Source organism: Macrotis lagotis, chromosome 3 (assembly GCF_037893015.1).
Source record: "Macrotis lagotis isolate mMagLag1 chromosome 3, bilby.v1.9.chrom.fasta, whole genome shotgun sequence".
NCBI classification, from domain to species: Eukaryota; Metazoa; Chordata; class Mammalia; order Peramelemorphia; family Peramelidae; genus Macrotis; species Macrotis lagotis.
Window position 1 is genome coordinate 8,958,908 of NC_133660.1, and position 20,138 is coordinate 8,979,045.

The following is a 20,138-nucleotide window of genomic DNA, read 5'->3' on the forward strand; positions in this document are numbered from 1 at the left end:
GATGTCTTGACTTGTAGTGAATTAGAGTCAAGTAAGACAAAGTTGCACAAAGCCATCAGTCTCATTCTCTCTTCTGGAGGCAAAGGTCAGGATGAATTGCTTGGCCTGGGATGCTGCAGATGACATTCACGTCTCCAATGTCTGAACAACTTATACACCCCCTACCTCATCATCAATGTGTTTGAAGTCTGTTGGTTATCCTCAACCTGATTAAGCCCATCTGCCAAGACAGATTTACCTGGAGGTGACTTCTGAGTTTGCTCTAGCTTCTTGAACTTGCAGATGACAGATGATTGTGATAGGTCATGGGTGACAATTATAAATGGTTGCATGCTGGGTTATGGGATCTCCTAAAAATCTCACTTAAGACAAGTTAAATATCTTATATTTGAAGGTAGGAAATGGTTGGATCTTTCACATGGACAACATGGTGCCACATATTGAATCACAGATCATAGGATCATAGAGCTGGAAAAAACTTTAAAACCTAGCTAATTCTACTCCTCTGTTTTACAGATGTGTAAACTGAGGCTCACAGAGGTTATCTGTCACTTGGGAAGACTTCAGAAACACAATATGTACTCAGGCCCTCTGATTCCCAAACCAGTTCCCTTTCCACTTACCACATTGACTGTTTATTTTCAAGTAAATGGCAGACAAATAACTCTTGATTATAGAATCAGAGAGCTTCCAAGTTGGAATGGACCTCACTTGAGTCATACAGATCATCTCATACCTTTCTACCACATATGTAACAAGTGACCATCTAGTGTCCACTTGAAGACCTCCATATTATTTTTGGTTAAGTCTAATTGGTTTTCCTTATTTTAAGTGAAAATGAGTCTACCATTCCGCTCCTCTTCTCTTCCCCTCCTTTGTATCCTCCATCCTAACCTTAACATACCCACAAAATAAGAATTATCTTCAAAAATAAGATGATGAGAAAGAATCCTGTTGTTTGGGTCCTATAAAAGTGTGATGAGTTTGACACAATTTTGCTAAGTCATCTTGAATAACGATGTTGCTGAAATGATTGACTTCTGTAGAATTGAAGTCACACTGAGTCATTAAAATATTGCTTGAAGGATTAGAGAGAAGATGGTGCTGACTTCTCCGCTTTTGATCACTCCAAATGTTTTCCCCTCCCACCCTTACTCTTCATGAGGAGGTAGCTATAGAAACAGAGCACTCTTAGTGGAAAGCATAGAATGAAATACTGAGCCCCCCCTCCAAAAAATTTAAACATAATTTTTCTTCCCAGGACTGAACTAATTGCCTAATTCCCCGCAATGAACAATGTGAAATTATCTAGTCAGGGACACGATAAACTTATTGTTGATGTCAAGGGGCATGACACCAGCTTTGAAGTCAAAGAATTGGAGTTCAAATCTCACCTCCAACATTTAATACCTACAAGATCTTGGACAAATGACTTGCCCTCCTTGGTCCTCAGTTTCTCCCTTGGCAAAAAGAGGAATTAAACTAAAAGGGTTTAGAAATCCCTTTTATTTCCGACTCTGTGATCTCTGCTCCTCTTTCCCCATATCCTCAAAACAAGGCTCTCTTCATTAGGAAGGCAAAATTCAAAGAAGGAATAAAAGTAGCTCTGCCCCAACAGAGTCAAGTTTCTGTTAATCCAGTTTTGAGAAATGAGTGCCAAAAGTGAGATCCAAACCATAAGGGTATGCTTAAGCACTTGCATGCCTCAAAGTCTTTCTTTGTCACGCAAACCTAGCCCACACAGACGCTACAAAACCAGCTGAAGCCTTCCCAACTAATCCTCACAACCTTCCCATGACTTGTGTCACAATTGGGCAGGAAGTCAGAGGAGGCTGTTCTCAGAGCTCACGGAAGGAGCTGACCTCTAAGTATTGCTGCTAAGGCTAAAGTTTCTCTAATAATTCATATCTCTTTAGCACTTTGACACATTCTTCATAATATTCCCTGCAGAGGTGAGTAGTGTAAAGATCATGAATCTCCTTCTGTAGATAATTAATAGTCATCATAGCTACTATAAAGATCATACACACATGTAAAATCATGCACACATATGTGTATGCATGTGTGTGTGTGCATATAAAAAATTTGATCCTCCTAAGAACTCTTGTGGGTGAACTGGGTGTTATTATCATCTCCATTTTTACAGATATGGAAACTGAGGCTCAGGGAGAACTAGATAGACATGCCACCCAAAAGCAGACTTGAGGTGAAGTGGTAGAGTTGGTTCCATTTAAAAAAAAAATTCAACAAAGACATTTGCCTATGTAGAAGCATAACTTAAAGCAGGGCGGGGGGGGTGTCTTGCAAAATTCTAAAATTTAGGATCAAAAAGGTCATCTAGTCCAACTCATAAAAGAAAAAAAAATCACCTCTACAATATATCCTACAAATGGTCATTCAGTATCTGTTTGAAGACCTTCAGGAAGGTAGAGCTGTCCTTGAGGCAATCCATTCCACCTTTAATTAGCTCTAATTTTTATGAACTTTTTGCTGATATCGAGCCTTCCAACTTTTACTTTATGTGATCAAACAGGACACAGTATTTTTTTCCCACAAGTTCTTAAGTGGAGTTTTTATGACCCTTCCTTCCCCCAACCCCCTGAGTCTTCTCTCTTCCATGATACAGTCCTCCATTTCTTCCACATGTTGGTCTCCATGACTATGAAATTAAGAAAGGTTAAATTGTGATAACGATTATCTTTAATTATTTTTTTCAGCATAACACTGAACAGCTAAACCTTGAGAGAGGGTTTGAAGGAAACTTGTTTGTGGGAAATAATGAATATTATCTTATGTGTAGTTCACACTTATGCTTTGAAGATTGCTAATCCTCCAAACATAAATAGAATGTAACTCATTGAATTTCTATTCAAAAGAAAGTTTTATAAGACCATAGATTGGAAACTGGAAGGCTTATCTTATAGGCTATCAAGTAAAATTCTCTTACAGAATTGAAAATAAAGTCTTGGTGATGGCTGTCTAATGAGAGTACAATGGAACTCTTTTATCCCAATTCAATTTATTAAGCACTTAGTAACTGTTGGAGATAAAAAGACATAACCAATACCTACTAAACTAGGGTGAGACTCATTCACTTATATTGTCTTTTGGGTGATGAAATACTACTGTATTTCAAAGGTCTTAGAAAAATATGGACAGGCACACAAAATAATGGTGTGAAATGAGCAGAGTGAAGGGAACATCATATACAGTATTGTTTTGGAGATAAATTTGAGTGACTAGGTAATTTTGACTATTATAAATACCCAAATTAACTACAAAGGATCTATGAAAGAATATTGCTGTCACATAGAAGGATGAATAGAATAATTTTACATCTATACATATATTATATATGCATGTATGAACACACATATACATATTTATGCCTAATGGAAGTCATCTTTAGGTCAGAGATGGGGGGAGAAAAAAAAGGAGAAAAAAAATTACACGATAACTTTATTATATAATTAAAAGGAAAAACAAGTTATAGATAATAGATTTACAGTTTCATGTATAATCACCTTTTTTAAATTCAACTATGTCATGGAAATGCTTGTTTTATTTCATAAATTAAAAATAAATAAATTTTTTTACAAGGCAATAGGTTTAAGTGGCTTGCCCAAGGAAAATAAAAAATTTTTAAAAGAAAACATTAGACATAATTTATCATTTCAAAGGACCTTAATATCAGCTGATCAATGCCAAAACAGAATTAGTTTTATTAAACTGAATTTTATATTTATTTGGAAACTATCAAAATGGGATTCAGAATATACTGTTATTTTTCAATTCAAAAATAGCAAAAAGGCACATTTTTTTCCCTGAACATTGACCCTCAGTCTTTGTATAAATAAGCTCACTTCTCTCATTCCACACTCATTTTAGAATTTATAACAAGTCATTGGACAATGTTTTTTGAAATGAATTACAAAAATATATGAAATGTCTGACAATGTCCTCAGCTCCTTGAAGGCAGGAATCTTTATTATTGCTGTTATTATTATTATGATTATGCATATTAATATTATGTGCTTTTGTATTCCCAGTGCATAGAAGAGGGCATGCTGCACAAAATGTCCTAGATACGTGCTTGTTGAAATGAATGATATGCTTTCTTTAAAATAGATATTCATATTTCTTAATTGAAGCAAATAAGCTACATCATATGAAAAATAAACTGTTTTACTTAATGAATTCAAAAGACATTAAAAAGTACTCATAGTTTTTGAAAAAATATGACAAGGAAGACGGCAGATATAGGCTTTTGTCTAGTATATATAAGGTATATATTCATATATATGTAAATCTTTACAAGAGTTTCATTATCACTACTTCATTTAAAAATAATATTTTCTTTAAGGTATTATAATAACATCCCATGTCTTGCCCAGCTCAGTTGAAACAGATGATTAGAATCCTATCATTTCTCTTAAAATTTCCACTTTAGTGGTAGATAGTAGAGCTGATATCTTTATTTAATGATCTTAAGTTCAATATAAACCACTTTCTTCAGATTAAACACCAACAACTCTATTCTTACTAGTAAACATCCTACTTCTATCCCAGGTAAATTAAATTACGTCAGCAACAATGTTAATTCCTAATTTAAGAAATTTCATTTATTTGTTTTAACATACTTAAATTCTGTCTTGTCTTTTCATGAACGAGTTATATGAAAGTGAAATATCGGAGAGACTGCTGATGGATCCGAAGGTAGCTCTTATCATTTCAGAGTTCAAAAAGTCAGGATGGTTCTAATGCTAAAAGAAAAAAAATGTTAATTCCTGTTAACAGTTTGTTTCCAAATTTCCCAATAAGGATAATTTAATATTGGGACCTCCTTATTTTGCACCTATTTAGTGTGCACAGAGACAGTAAATGAACTCATTAAATGAATGATGAATCTGAAAGATCAATTTAAAAAACTGAGGGACAAGGGATGGGGAGGTCTGGAATATAAAGAATACTTCAAGGTCAATGAGATCTAAGTCCATTTTCACTAGTTTTAAGATGTGTTAAAGACATAAAAGTGAATCTCAGTTTTTACACCTCTGAGGTGAGTTCTTTCCTTTCAAATGTGAATCTATGACCTTGTAATTCTTTGCTCTCCAGGAAAATAAAATGCATAAGACATATGCTAAAATACTTAGCAAAGAGAAGGAGTTCAGATAGAGGAGCATATTTATATAAAGAAAATACATTTCTTGTCTCCTATATGATGCCATTAAATGCCACATATTCCTGTAAAAAAGATCAAAGAATGAGGGAAAGGACCCTTATGAACAAAAATATTTAAAAGATCTTTTTACATTGGCAAAGAATTGGAAACTGAAGCTATCAGCTGAGGAATGAGTGAATAAGTTATGATATAGGAATATGATGGAACATTATAATTCAAGAAATTATGAAGAAGTTGGTTTTGGAAAAAAAAAGGTTAGTTTTGGGAAAAAAAAATCTAAGAAGAACTGTATGAGCTGATACAGAACAAAGTGAGAAAAACCAGAACAATTTATATGATACTATAAAAATAAAAAATGTTAAAAGTTTAAGAACTATGATCAGGTGATCAATCTCAGATTACTCTTGATGAAACTACTATATATGCACATATATACATACAAGCATATATGATTATATATGTAAGCATATGTAGGTAAATATGTTTAAATATACTTTTTATAACATCAATGTGAGAGCTTGTTTTGCTCAACTATACATATTTGTTAAAACTTTATTTTTCTTCTTTTTCATTTGAGGTAGGAAGATGAGAGGAAGAAAAGATATATTTGGGTTAATTAAAAAAATTAAAATATAGGATCAGGAATAGATGATTACTAAGTTTCTTTTCGAATTTCCATACTCTTCAATAGTCTAATTCTTGGGGTTTATCTGCAAAATTTGGTCCAAGATAGCAGAGGCTAGACTGGATGGAACTCAGCTGAACTCACTCAACATTTCCTTGTAAACAACTTTAAAATTATGTCTCAAATCAAACTTTAGAATGGCAGAGCCAACAAAAGGTCAATCAGAATCATTTTCCCAGCCTAAGACAACTTAAGTTCACAGGAAAGATCTGTGACAGCGGAGGGGGTGAAATCCTGGAGCATGACAACAGCACCAATTATGAGCCTTGGAGATGGAGCACTACAGCAGCAAAAACAGCAGCTTCAAGGTCTGGTTCTCTCAGCCCAGAGACAGGGAGGTCAGACAACTGATCAGAAAGAGATATGGAGACTTTTTGTTGGCACTGACTACAGTGAACAATGGTGAATGAAAACGCTTTTGTCCATAATGAGTTCTGGGGCACAGTTCTAGGATGGAGTCACCCTAGTCACAGTTCCAGAGCCAAGAGAAATTTGTGGAATAGAGGTCCTTTCTGGGTAAGGTCAGAGTACAGATTAAAAGAACAGTGACCACATCTCTCCCAGGATAACATCACCTTGGAATCATTAAAAACTTGCAGACTTTTAGAACTAGCTCTGAAAACAGCAGCATAAAAAAAGAATGAAATCTGGGACAGGGCTTTCCAATCCCCAGTTGAACAGAATTCAAATTTAACATAAAGTTCAAAGAAAAGCAATAGTTTGGGAAAATGAGCAAACAACAATACCAAAGAATGACCTATAAAAATAGTTGTGGTGTCAAGGAAGACCAAGACACAAGCCCAGAAGAAGACAACCATGTGAAAATCAGTACAAGCAAAGTGTCAAAGAAAAGAGCGCATTGGATCCAAGGCCAACAAGAATTCCTGGAAGCCCTAAAGATAGGAATGGTAGAGGAAAAACTGGAAAAAGAAATGAAAATGAGGCAAGAAAATTGAAATATAACTTGGTAGAAGAGGCACAAAAATAATGAAGAAAATAACATGAAAAGATTTGCTCAAATGGAAAAAAGGGATATAAAGACTGACAATATTTCCTTAAAAATTAGAATTGGGCATGTGGAAGCTAATGACTTCATGAAACTTCAAAAAAACCAAAACAACAAAGTCAAAAGAATGAAAAAAATCAAAGAAAATGTGAATTATATCATTAGGTGAACAAGTAACCTGGAAAATAGATCAATGAGAGAGAGAATTTAAGAATTATTAGACTACCTGAAAGCCATTATAAAAAAAAAGAGCAGAGAGCTAACATTTAAAGAAATTATCAAGGAAAATTACCCTTATGTCTAGATCTGGAAGATAAAAAGAAATAAAAAAAAATCCATTAATTACTTCCTGAAAAAGCTTTTCCAAAATGAAAAGTTCTGAGAATATTACAGCCAAATTCCAAAGCTCTCAGAAGAAAATATTACAAGCAGTTAAAAAGAAACAATTCAAATATTATGGAACATAGTCAGAAATACACAAGATTTAGCAGATTGCATGATAAAAGAGTGGAGGATTTGGCATGTATATACTATAGGGCAAAAGAGCTAATACTGCAATCAGGAATAACCTTATTAAAGTTGAATATAATTCTTCAGGGGAAAAAATGGATGTTTAAAGAAAAATGGGCACCTAAATGCCATAGTGGATATAGTGTTCACTAGACCTGAAGTCTGTATTAAAATCTAATCTCAGACACTTACTAATTGTGTGACTCTGGGCAAGTTACTTAACCCTGTTTGCGTAACTTTCCTCATCAGTAAAATAAGTTGGAAAAGGAAAGAGTTGAACATGACTGAAGTGTCTGAACAGAATGTATTTGGTCTTACATGACTTCAAATACCTTGAGAAAATCATAGGAAGAGTTTCATCAGAAAAATAATCATTTAAATTTTTTGGAAGTGTAGGTGTTACAATGCCAGAACTGGCGTCTTCCTGAGTCTCATCTTCCTGAGTTCAAATCTGGCCTTAGATACTTAATAGCTGTGTGACCCTGGGCAAGTCACAATCTTTTTTGCCTCAGCTTTCTCATCTATAAAATGAACTGGAGGAGAAAATGGCAAATCACTCCATTATCTTTGCCAGAAAAAAACTCAAAAGGATTTACATTCCTAAATGGGAAGATGATACATGTAACTCCCCCAAATTTTATCATTATAGGGCAGTTAGGAGGAGTCTGCATAAACTCATAGGCATGAATATGAATTGATTATGTTGAGATGATTTAAAAAAAAGAATGAAAAAGACAATGTATTGGGAGTAGCGAGAAAGGAGTAGAATGGGGCAGATTTTCTCATATAAAGCAGGTAAGTCAGGAAGATAGGGAAAAATAGAGGAAAGAATACACACAGAGATACAAATACATTTATATGTATAATACACACACACACATATATAAATCTATTTTACTTGATAGTGAGATAATAGGACGAGAGATATGGTGGGGTGTTTTCTTAAAGAGAGGGTGGTTTGGGGAGGCAGTGCTTGGAAGCTAGAAAGACTTTTGAAGCGGGGCAGGATAAAAAGAGAGAGAGAGAGAAGGATAAGCAGATAAAAATAAGACAGAGGGGAAAATGATTATTATTATGAATGTGAATGAGATGAGCTAACCCACAGAATGGAAGCAGGAAGCAGAATGGATTTGAAGCAGAATCCAACATTGTTATCTATTTAACAGACACGCTTGGGATAGAAAGATATACACAGAGTTGAAATGATAGGCTAGAGCAGTTTTTTTTAAGTTTCAGCTTAAATCAAGGAAGCAGGGGTGGCAATCATAATCTCAGACAAAGCAAAATTAGAACTAATTGAAAGAGCTAATCAGAGAAACTACATTTAGTTAAAAAGTACCATAGACAATGAAGTGATATCAAAATAATTTTACAGCAACTTTCTCTAATAAAACCTCATTTCTCAAATATATAGGGAACTGAGACCAATTGATAATAATTAAGAGCCATTCCCCATTTGGTCAAAGGATATGAATGGGTAGTTTTCAGAAGAAATCAAAGCTATTTATACTTATATGAAAAATGTTCTAAATCACTATTGATTAGAAAAATGAAAATTAAAACAACTTTGAGGTATCATCTTATCCCTATCAAAAATGATAAATGATAGAGAGGATGAGGGGAAATAGCTATACTAATAAACAGTTGGTGGAGTTGTGAACTGATCCATTCAAGAGAACAGTTGGGATAACATTTTCAATTGTAAATTGTGAATTATAAAATGGCCTCCTTTTTAATCAGCTTACTTTTTAAGGGTAAGTCAGTTTTTAAAAATTGTGCATACCATTTGACCTAGCATTATCATTACCAGTTTGAACCCCAAAGAGATCAAAGAAAAAGGAAAAGGACTCATATGTACAAAAACATATTTTTGCAATTCATTTTGTTGTAACAAAGAATTAGGAATTATGAGTATGCTTATCAATTAGGGAATGGCTGAACAAATTGTGGCATATCATTATGAAGGAGCAGTATTATGTTATAAGAAATGACAAGGAGAATGGTTTTCAGAAAAACATGGCAAAATCTATATAAACTTTGACAAATTATAATTTGATTTACATTCAGAATTCATTTCTCTAGAAGTAGAAATCATGTTGGTTGCCTTCTCACTGGGGGGGAGAAGGGTATGGGAGGAAGGGAGCAAATCTGGAGTTGAAAATTTAAAAAGAATGCTAAAAATAAATATAGTTTAAAAATTGCCCTACATTTAAAAAGTGAGATGGTAGAAAGGAGGTTATTTTATAATTTGTAATTTAATATAAAAATTTATAATATACATATAATTATATATTTATAATAATGTTTATGTAATTAAATATAAATTATAACTTACAGATTTTACATATTTATTTATGTAATCATATATAATTTTTATAATTATAATTTCAACACTGCCACCCATAAAGGGGGCTTTTTATATTCATTATCCTTGAATTTTTGGATGTCATTAGTTTTTCTCTCTGTTTTCTGTCTGTCTTATTGCTTAAAGATCAAAATTGGAGAGCTTATGTACTTTCATAGCTCTCTATATTTTCACTGCTTTATTGGTTTTTCTAACTCATTTATTGTCTAATGTATTATACCGAATAACAAATGTAATTGCATTTGTGTCTATACATAAGCTGAAGACAGATGTTGGGATTGGCACATGACCTTTGTTAAGTCATTTAATCTTCCTGGACTTTGATTTTCTCAATTGTAAAAGAGGTTAGGCAAGATGGTCCTCTTAACTATATGATAACGTTACTATGATTTGGTCAAGCAACTGGTTAGTTGGAAAAATAATCAATTTGGCTGAATTCAACCAGTTTTCTAATGCAGTAATATGTTATTTAGAATGTTCAGAAGCATTTTAGGCATAATTTTAGACCAGTACACATATGGGGTCATGTATTTTCTTCCCCTTGTGATCTTCAGTATATTAAAAAAAACCATAAAGGCTAGAGAAGGAGAGAGGACTCTGGAAATAAAAACAAAACGGGAAGAAAACGTAATTCTTCCCAGATCAATGGAAATTGCCTGTTGAACAATAAACCACAAAGAACTTTTGTCTTTATAACCTGGGAACCTAGAGAAATTCATGATGGGAAATAGAGCGCTTTGGCAGAATGGACTCTCTTAGATAGCTATAAGTAAGAATAGACACTGGGATATATGGTAATGGAGAAAAAATATGCTTTTAACACAATCCAGTTTTCTCTGCTTTGCTATCCTAGCATTTATCCTTGAGATCAGAACAGAAAAAAGTCTGTCTTGACTTTCCATGTGCCACAATGTATTTCTCTTTGTCCGAGGAGCTTGTATAGAAAGGTTCTCTTGCACTATTTCCATCTCTTGCACTGAGATAGTTTGGTACACAGCATTCAATCATTCACCATTCATATCCATGCTCTGTTTTCATCTTCTTACCAACATGGGTATTTGATACCAAGATCTCTCAGAGTTAATATACACAGAAGAGGCTATATCAAAAGATCATGTCTTAGAGACTAACTTTAGTTAGTAGATGCTAAAGGTCACAAGCTTAGTAATTTACAGGACTGGGATTTGGACCTCAATTATTGTGCTACAGGTGATGTCATCAAAGTGGACTTTCATTTTATGAGGGAAACAAGATTTAATAGATCCAATGAATGAACGAATATATGCAAAAAAAAAAGGAAAAACATTATGTTCTTCTGGTACAATATAATATTGATCCTACAAGGATTTTCATTTTGTCAAAGTCAGAAACTTTTTTTTTAAAAAAACCATATAAACAAGATGATCATTTCCAAATTCTGTAGTATACAAATTGAATTTTTTGAGTGTGATCAACATAAAAAACACATACCTTTCTCCTTTATTGAGTAGCTCAAATCCATCTTTGATTTTATTAAAAGGGAAAACATGCGTTATCAATTGGTCCAAGCTGAATTTCTTTGCCATGAAGTCGGACACTAGTTTTGGGAGGTCATTTCTGGTTTTCCAACCTTAAAAAAAAATTAGGCAACAGTGTTTGTGTGATCTTATCTTTTTTGCATTAAAAGAAAATCTAATGACATCTTTGCAGTATATAAAAGGCCTTTATCACAAGGAAAAGGTAAAATGAAGGGGCTCAGATCCTTTCTTGATTATCACATATTTTACCAAATCTTAGTTCATCCAAGAAATATTTTCTAATTAACCTCAGTCTGCACTTATCATCCTGTTTGGGAACTTAGGTAATAGCCATAATAAACAATATTTATTATATAGGGCTCCATAATTTATAAAACAGACACATTCAAACAACTTCATAATGGAGTTAATCCAATTATTTTAAAGTTGAGAAAACTAAAATTCAGGGAAGCCAGATGCATTTCTCAGTCACCTAACTAGGTAGATTCCAGTCTGGATCCTTTATACTGCCCCAATATAAAACCAATATTATTTTGCGGGGTTTGCCTTGTTTTCTTTTTAGTCAGTGCTTTATGAAATGCATTATAATGATAGGTTATCTCATCTTGTGTGGTTCTCTCAACAATTCTGTAAGTTTCGTAGTACAAAGTTGTCACCATTTACCAGAAACAGAAATTGGCTTTGTCTTTTCTCCCCAAGCAGATCAAGTAACAGAGAGTGCAGATTTTTCTCTCATCCTAACATTTCTATCTCTATAGAAATTTGGGAAAATAATCAAGATTAATTTTAATAACCCACCCAAGCTACTTTAAAACAATGGGAACAATAAGAACATTTAGAGATAGAGTGGGAAACTTCCTAACTTCCTGAAATTGAGCAGAAAATGCCGACACGATGGAGAGAGAGAGAGTGGATATATGAGGAGAAGAGGCAAACAGACATTAGTCACAATGAGCCTACATAATGCCATGCTGGATCCATTGATCCACTATGGGTGGGACACTGGAGCCAGTATTACATTTTCCGTGTTAGAATTTACTCTTCAGAAATCAGCAAACACCATAAACAGGGTTTTGGTCTTTTTTTTTTTTTTTTGCTATATTTGATTATGTATACTTAAATAGAGAAAATATTTTAAAAAATCAGATTAAAATTGAGTGCCATGAAAACATTTTCTTTTTGAAAACTGGTTGTTAAATATTTGCCAGAAAACTGTTGGGTTAAAGGCAGAGAATGACTCCAGAAACATGAACATAAAGTCTATCTGTGTCCCCTACCATGATTACAGCCCTCTTATATAAAGTTTGGTATTGTGGGAAATATGGTTTAAGAATGGTTGGATGAGGTACAAGGAAAATTACAACTGGCAATGTTAATGGGAATCCAGGACCATTCATTCTCTCTTGGGAGGGAAGGGTGGTCACTTTGGGTTTATTGTTGCCTTCTTCAGATTCAGATGCAAGTTCTATCAGTTTTCTTTAATTTATAAATAAAAGTATTAATGTTTTGAAACTTCTAAGTCTATGTGATTTTTAGAAATTTATTTATCTATTTATTTATTTTAAATTAACATCATTTTGGTTATATTTTATGTTTGAACTATCTCCCTTCCACTTTCCCCACCCTACACTAGACAAGGCCAGTACCATTACACACACACACACACACACACACACACACACACACACACACACACACCATACTGTGTATGCTTCTATATCAGTTTTTTCCTCTGGAGATGGATAGTGTCCTCCTCCATAAGTTCTTTGTAGTTGATCTGAGTGTTTTTAACTACTCAGAATAGCTTCACAATTCTTCAATCACTATAGCTGTTTCAGTATAAAATATTCTCTTGATTTCACTTGTTTCACTTTTCATTATTTCATCAAATTTTTCCACATTTTCCTAAAATGAACCTGCTCATAATTTCTTACAGTATAATGGTATTCTTTCACAATCACATTCCACAGTTTATTCAATCATTTACCCGTTGATGGACATTCCTTCAATTTCCAGTTCTTTGCTACCACAAAGAGGGCTGCTATAAATATTTTGGAACATATAGTTCCTTTTTCTTTTTCCTTAATCATCTTGAAAGACAGACCTAATAGTGGCATTGCTGGGTCAAAAGGCATACACAATTATACAACTCTTCAGGAATAATTCAAGAGTGTTCTTCAAGCCTGTGTGATTTCAAGAGGCAGTCATACTTTTGAGAGTATCTAACTTAACCAAATCATCTAGGTGGGGTACCACAAAGGTACCTCAATCAACCAGGACCTTCTGTCAACTAGGAGCCACTGACACCTGTTGAATTTGTAAGTTTCTCAAAGGCAAGGATGCTATCTTTTACTAATTTCTATGTTCTTTACCTTCACAAGTTATATATTATAGTACTATGAGTAATATATGTGCTTAATATTGCCTCTTAATGACATTCTGAACTAACTTATAGAATGCCTGATCCTCTATAATGATAAATATTAGAGAGCATTATGTTAAATCTTGTATCTTGTTCTCTTGGCTTTCCATTTTTTTCTTTTTTTCCAAGAAGTTCTAAAAATAATTTCTATTCACGTTAACTGTCCTTACATTTTTTAAGAAGGTATAATATAAAACATAGAATTATTTAGAGCTGAGATAGTCTGACCTCTAATTTTATAGAAAAGGAAACGGAGACCCTTAGAGGTTAAAGTGAATTTTAAAAGAATAAAAACAGCAACCAAAATATGCTCAACACTAACCCAGTTCATCACGTCTTCAAGGTTTCGTGGGTCCATCTCTGCCTTTAACCTAATAGTGGAAAATATTTAAAAGCCTTAATAGAAATAGAGTAGACAGGAGAAGTAGTGAATTTAATGGAGAAGGTAATATTTTATAGATACATTAAAATGGTATTTGATGGGGATCAGAAGTTTTAGGGCTAGCTGGAATATTTGGAAGCAATACAGTAAGATTCCCTCCACCAAACCAAACCAACCAACAAAATTCCTCTCAACAGAACTAGACAATGCAGCAAAAGTCACAATGAATCATTTGTCCAATCTAGATTAGCAAAGGGAGACAGACAGCTGAAGTTATGGGGAGGTGGGGTATACAGTAGCATATTACTAGATAAATACTCTCGTTCCCAAGAAGAGACTGCCAACCTGGAAAAGGGAAGCTCCTAACCCATGTTGGGTTACCACTAGATCCAGAGTAGAGAATCACCATGTGGACAGGCACAAACTGACAGTTTTGTCACCTTCTACCTTGCTCTGGGTCACAGATTCAGGTTGGAATACAATTCTATGAGTGAGAAGTGAAAAGACAGACCTTTGCTAATTGAAAAAAAGTATTAAAAAATAGAAATTAAAAATAGAAATCTAAGGACTTTATTATTGCCTGATTCAGATGAAATACATCCTCCCCCAATACCTCCTTCTCTGTCACCACTAGCATCAGAGTAAGACTCAGTCTGTACTGATCTATTAGGGACAATGGGGTAGAAAAGTCAAAAGATTGATACTATTTAGGAATATTACAAATAGGTAAGCCGTTTAGCCTCTCTCTGACCTTCAGTTGTGGCATCTGTAAAATGGGGCTAATACTTGAATCAATGATCTCACAGGATTGTTGTGAGTAAAGTGCTTTGTAATTTTGAAACACTATATAAATGTGAGTTTCTCTTATGGAGGTCAACTCGGCTGTCATGTGAATCTACAGTCTTCTGTCATTTCTTATTTACTTTAAATTTGGAACTGAAAATTCTGCTTAACACCCCCTAGAGGGAATATGTGTATGACTGACCAACAGACACTGCAGAATGATAGAACCAGACACAGGAATGCAATTGAATATTATTATAATAATAATCATTATAATGAAAATTATAGAGAACCATGTAAAGAATCATTCATACCAATTCAAAATTAAGTAAGCAAAACCAACAAAACAAAATACTTTCTAGGAAAGGTATATGTCTATGGACAGACATTGCAGAGTGATAGAGAAAACCAGAAAAACAGACAGAAATGCAACTGAATTTATTGTATGTAGTGGTACTCTTGGTGATGTGTTAAATTTTATGAATTTCTTTCTTCTCCTTCCCTCTCTTCATTATTATTTGTTATATTATTCTTTGGTTCTCTGTGCAGGAGGATAGAAGTAAATATTTGGGAATTAAGTGATATTAAAAAGATAAAAAAATTCAAATGAAAAGAACTTCCTAGGTTGGGGTGACACTATTGAGATAACAGTCAGTAAGATCTGGGTAAACTATTTTTTCTTTCTTTTTGATATCTTCTCCAAATTCCTCCTTTACTCAAAGATTTCCCCCACCTCCTCATGAAATGATTCTTAAAATATTGTAAGATCATATAGGCTTTCTCTCTTTTGGCAATGAACGTGTAAGATGTCCATCCCCTTCCTCCTATGTATCAACCCCTTTCTCATTGGAAAATGCCTGTCCAAGTTCAATTTTCCTACCTAGGACCTGTATTGAGAAGCCTGGCCATCTATTTTTACATCTCCTGACTTCACTCATGATTTTCTGTACTTTTCCACTTTGCTCCCCATCCCATTTCTCCTCTAACTCTCTTGCATATATTCACATCTCCCAGAAAAATGTAAAGCTTCTTGAGACTAGAAGCAGTTGATTTTTTTGTATTGGTATTGGTATTCTTAGCATTTAACACAATGTCTGTTAAACAGGAAGCTCTTAGTGAAATCTCTCCATCTGAATGACCCACCCCCATTTTCAGCCACATACCGCCAAAAATACATCCTTTCCAGGTGCGTCCGGTGAACACCAGCATGGGATCAAAGGCGAGCGTTGTAGATGGTGGAGGATCGCCTACTACCACACTGATCCCACAATTCATATGGCAAGAAGCCAGAGCATCAACCTGATGGACAAATGAAAGAGAAAAGCTCTTGTGATATCTATCAGAACAGGAAGCTTTTGTCTGGATCCTGAGGATTCTTTTAATGAATTAAACCATCTAGAGGTGAACTCTGTCCACCATTGCTCAGATTTGAGCTGGGGTTGCACATTTAGTCATTCTTCTCTCTGCTTATAAATTACCATAGTATCAAGGTTCCCAGTGACCTCAAAGGTGAACTTCACAGAATTGCCAGTCATTTCCTTCAGTACTTCACTGATGGGCTTTGTATGGTCCTTGGGGTTGACACACTCAGTGGCTCCTACAGCCTTGGCCTTCTCAAATTTGCGTGAGTTGATGTCTACACCAATGATCCGGGAAGCGCCTGCTGCTTTACAGCCTATTATGACTGAGAGGCCAACTCCTCCCAGTCCAAAAACAGCACAAGTAGATCCAGGGGTGACCTTAGGGGATAAAAAAAAATACTAGTAATTAATGGCCAATCCAGGAAAACTGATAGGATAACAAGTAGGTGATCTTGGGAAACATAAAAGCTAGAGTGTAAGGAGTCCAATGTATTGATTCTCATAGTGATATGAAATGAGATATATAGGCATTTTAGAGATCAGAGATATACATATTAACAAGTGATATTCTGCCTCCTCACAAATTTCATTTTTAAAAATGCATATGGGCACTTGCAAAAGGGAGAATACGTCAATGTTTTGCTTTTTCAAGCTTTCCTTGATTCTTGGCACTTTCCCCCAACTAGAGCTGGGAATCAGGATGACTCCTCCTGAGTTCAAATCCTGTCTCAGACACTGACTAGCTGTGTGACCCTAGGCAAGTCACTTAAGCTTGTTTGCTTCAATTTCCTCATCTATAAAATGAGTTGGGGAAGGAAACAGCCCTCCAATATCTTTGTCAAGAAAACCCTAAATGGTGTCATGAATAATTAGACACAACTGAAAAATGATTGAAAATGCTTACCTACAAAAATATCCTCATATTTACTTAATATTTACCTTATATGTGCGCATGACATTTCTCATAATAGAAGTTCCTTTAAATCAAGGATGATTTCATGTCTTCTCTGTCACCAGGGCCAGTGCTTAGCATAAAGATTAGATCCTTGCTGACTAATTAGTTGATTGATTCCTGCTTGTCATAATATTTCAATATGTCAATAAGAAGGTGTCTCATGGTACAGATTACAATTTATACATGATTGACTATTCTATCAGATTCTTGCCCATGCCTTGTCAAATAGCTATGTGAAAAAATATCTGTCCCCAAGTATTAGAAGCCTTTTCTAGGTCTTTCAACATTTAATGAATATCAGCAAATCCCTACATCCATCTATACCTCTCTCTCTCTCTCTCTCTCCCCTCTCCCTCCAGCTGTCTGTCTGTCTATCTATCTATCTATCTATCTATCTATCTATCTATCTATCCATCATCCATCCATATAAATACATGTGTACTTATATATATATATATATAAATATATATATATATATATATATATATATATATATATATAATTCCCTTCTAACATAACTGTCTTTACCAATCATTAGCTTTTTCTGGTGATATCTATTTACATTTATCATTCACAATTAGCAAAATTCAAATGCAACAAACATTAATTGATTATTTGCTATATGCAAAGCACTGATCATAAAGTTTGGAACTCTGAGAACCAAAGGTATGGTTCAACATTTTATGCAGCCACAATCCTTGTAGTCCTTCCAGAAGCTGAGGCAGGGATTATAACCAAACAACAATGGATTTAATGCTCTATATATCATGCTACCCTATGAGAAAACTCTAGGGCAGTGCATGTATTATTGTTCAAACTTCCAAGATCACGAACTATGGATAAGAAGATAGATGATGTTACACTGTCTTTCATCTAGTACAATGTAATAATCATGTAGAAGTGGCTGAACTCAGTGTATCAGGGACATGCAAACTTGGATATTCAGCATTTGAACCAGCAAATAGCCTTTCACCCTGCTGTTGAATGAAAACACATTCAAATAGTCAACTTTTGGGTCCTGCAGGTCCTAAACTGTATATTCAATATAAAGATGAGGATACCTATTGCATAAAGCTTTGAGACATCCTACTTTAACACACCTCCACTGGTTTCAAGAGATGCAGGCTGTGGGAAAATAGATATAGCTTAGAAACTATTAAAAAACCCATTAATACTAGTATTCAGTACCCAAGGGGCAGAGAAGAATGATGCATCTATTGTCTGCTTCTTAGCGGCCAATGGAGCTTTTGACATAAGAATGGTCAGTCTTGCCTTGATCTCTGTCCTGATCCTAACCTCTGCAAAGACTGACCAAGAGTCACAAAGAAAAAGTCAATGGTGAAGTCCTTCTATAGTCGGTAATGATTCTGAAACTCTAAAGGAACATATGGTATGTTCAGATATAAAGAGAGATACTCTTTTTGGTCCACATAGACATCTTACTGTGTTTTCCAATCTGTATAGAACAAACTCATTCTAGAACAAAGATTAAAAAAGGTATGTCATGCTCAGGAAAAGCTCTGTTTTTTTTTCAGTCCTTTAACCACATGTGAACTTAAGAGAATTACCCTAAGAATGAAATGTGTACAATGTCGGGCAGTAGTTGAACAAAGATTAACTTTGATTATATATTGTGGCAAAGGTTCAAAGGATGCCATTGATGATTTGGAAACATTCCAGTTTCACAGATGGACCAAAATATCAATGTCAATGCTTTTTTTTGTTTGTAAAGATTTTATTTATTTTGAGTTTTACAATTTTTTCCCTGATCTTACTTCCCACCCACCCCCCACAGAAGGCAATTTGCCAGTCTTTACATTGTTTCATTGAATGTGATGAGAGAGAAATCATATCCTTAAGGAAGAAAAATAAAGTATAAGAGATAGTATAAGAGATAATAATTAGACAATAAGATATCAGTTTTTTTCTAAATTAAAGGTAATAGTTCTTGGTCTTTGTTCAAACTCCACAGCTCTTTCTCTGGATACAGATGGTACTCTCCTTTGCAGACAGCCCCAAATTGTCCCTGATTGTTGCATTGATGGAATGAGGGAGTCCTTCAAGGTTGATCATCACCCCCATGTTGCTATTAGGGTGTACAGTATTTTTTCTGGTTCTGTTCATCTCACTCAGCATCAGTTCATGCAAATCCCTCCAGGCTTCCCTGAATTCCCATCCCTCCTAGTTCCTAATAGAACAATAGTGTTCCATGTCATACATATACCATAGTTTGCTAAGCCATTCCCCTATTGAAGGACATTTACTTGGTTTCCAATTCTTTGCTACCACAAACAGGGCTGCTCTGAATATTTTTGTACATGTGATGTTTTTACCCTTTTTCTTCATCTCTTCAGGGTATAGACCCAGTAGTGGTATTGCTGGGTCAAAGGGTATGCACATTTTTGTTGCCTTTTGGGTATAGTTCCAAATTTCTCTCCAAAAATGTTGGATGAGTTCACAGCTCCACCAACAACGTAATAGTGTCCCAGATTTCCCACAACCCTTCCAACAATGATCATTATCCTTTCTGGTCATAACCAATGTCAATGTGTTAAGTAACAATTACAAGATATCAAAAAACAGACGTGTCCTCTATGCCCATAGAGGAATATCATGTTCTTCAGATGATCCTCTATGGCCATAAAACTTGTCAACTTTGTGGAGACTGACTGAGGGAGTCCCCTATTTGCCACAAAGTCATTGAATGAAGGATTCTTTTGAATTAAATAAGAATTAAGTTTTTTTTGATAAAGGAAATTCAAATGCATTTAATAAAGCAGTTCTGATGAAACACCATATGATACCACAGTATTTGTACTACATTTTAATTATTTGCACTCAAAGCAGCAAACCACAAATTTATTTGGACAGTCATTTTAAAATTTGGATCAAGTTCATGTAAGCCACAGTTAATTTTTAAAAGTTGTTTACTCCCCAGAATGGTTTATTGCATCATGCTAAGATAATTTT

General features: G+C 34.5%; 1 protein-coding gene and 1 pseudogene across 1 annotated transcript in view; one reads left to right on the top strand and one right to left on the bottom strand.

Annotated features, from left to right (window-relative positions):
* Positions 1 to 3,288: 3,288 nt before the first annotated feature.
* LOC141517257 (all-trans-retinol dehydrogenase [NAD(+)] ADH7-like) overlaps positions 3,289 to 20,138 on the bottom strand; it is a 34,886-nt gene continuing 18,036 nt past the window's right edge. The window contains exons 6-9 of the mRNA XM_074228090.1: positions 16,331 to 16,591; positions 16,016 to 16,151; positions 11,219 to 11,357; positions 3,289 to 4,763 (exon numbers count right to left, since the gene is read on the bottom strand). Coding sequence (XP_074084191.1) covers positions 4,739 to 4,763; positions 11,219 to 11,357; positions 16,016 to 16,151; positions 16,331 to 16,591 — 561 coding nt within the window. The 3' untranslated portion in view covers positions 3,289 to 4,738. The remainder of the gene's footprint in view (positions 4,764 to 11,218; positions 11,358 to 16,015; positions 16,152 to 16,330; positions 16,592 to 20,138) is intronic.
* Positions 17,932 to 18,898, top strand: LOC141517114 (E3 ubiquitin-protein ligase MIB1 pseudogene; annotated as a pseudogene).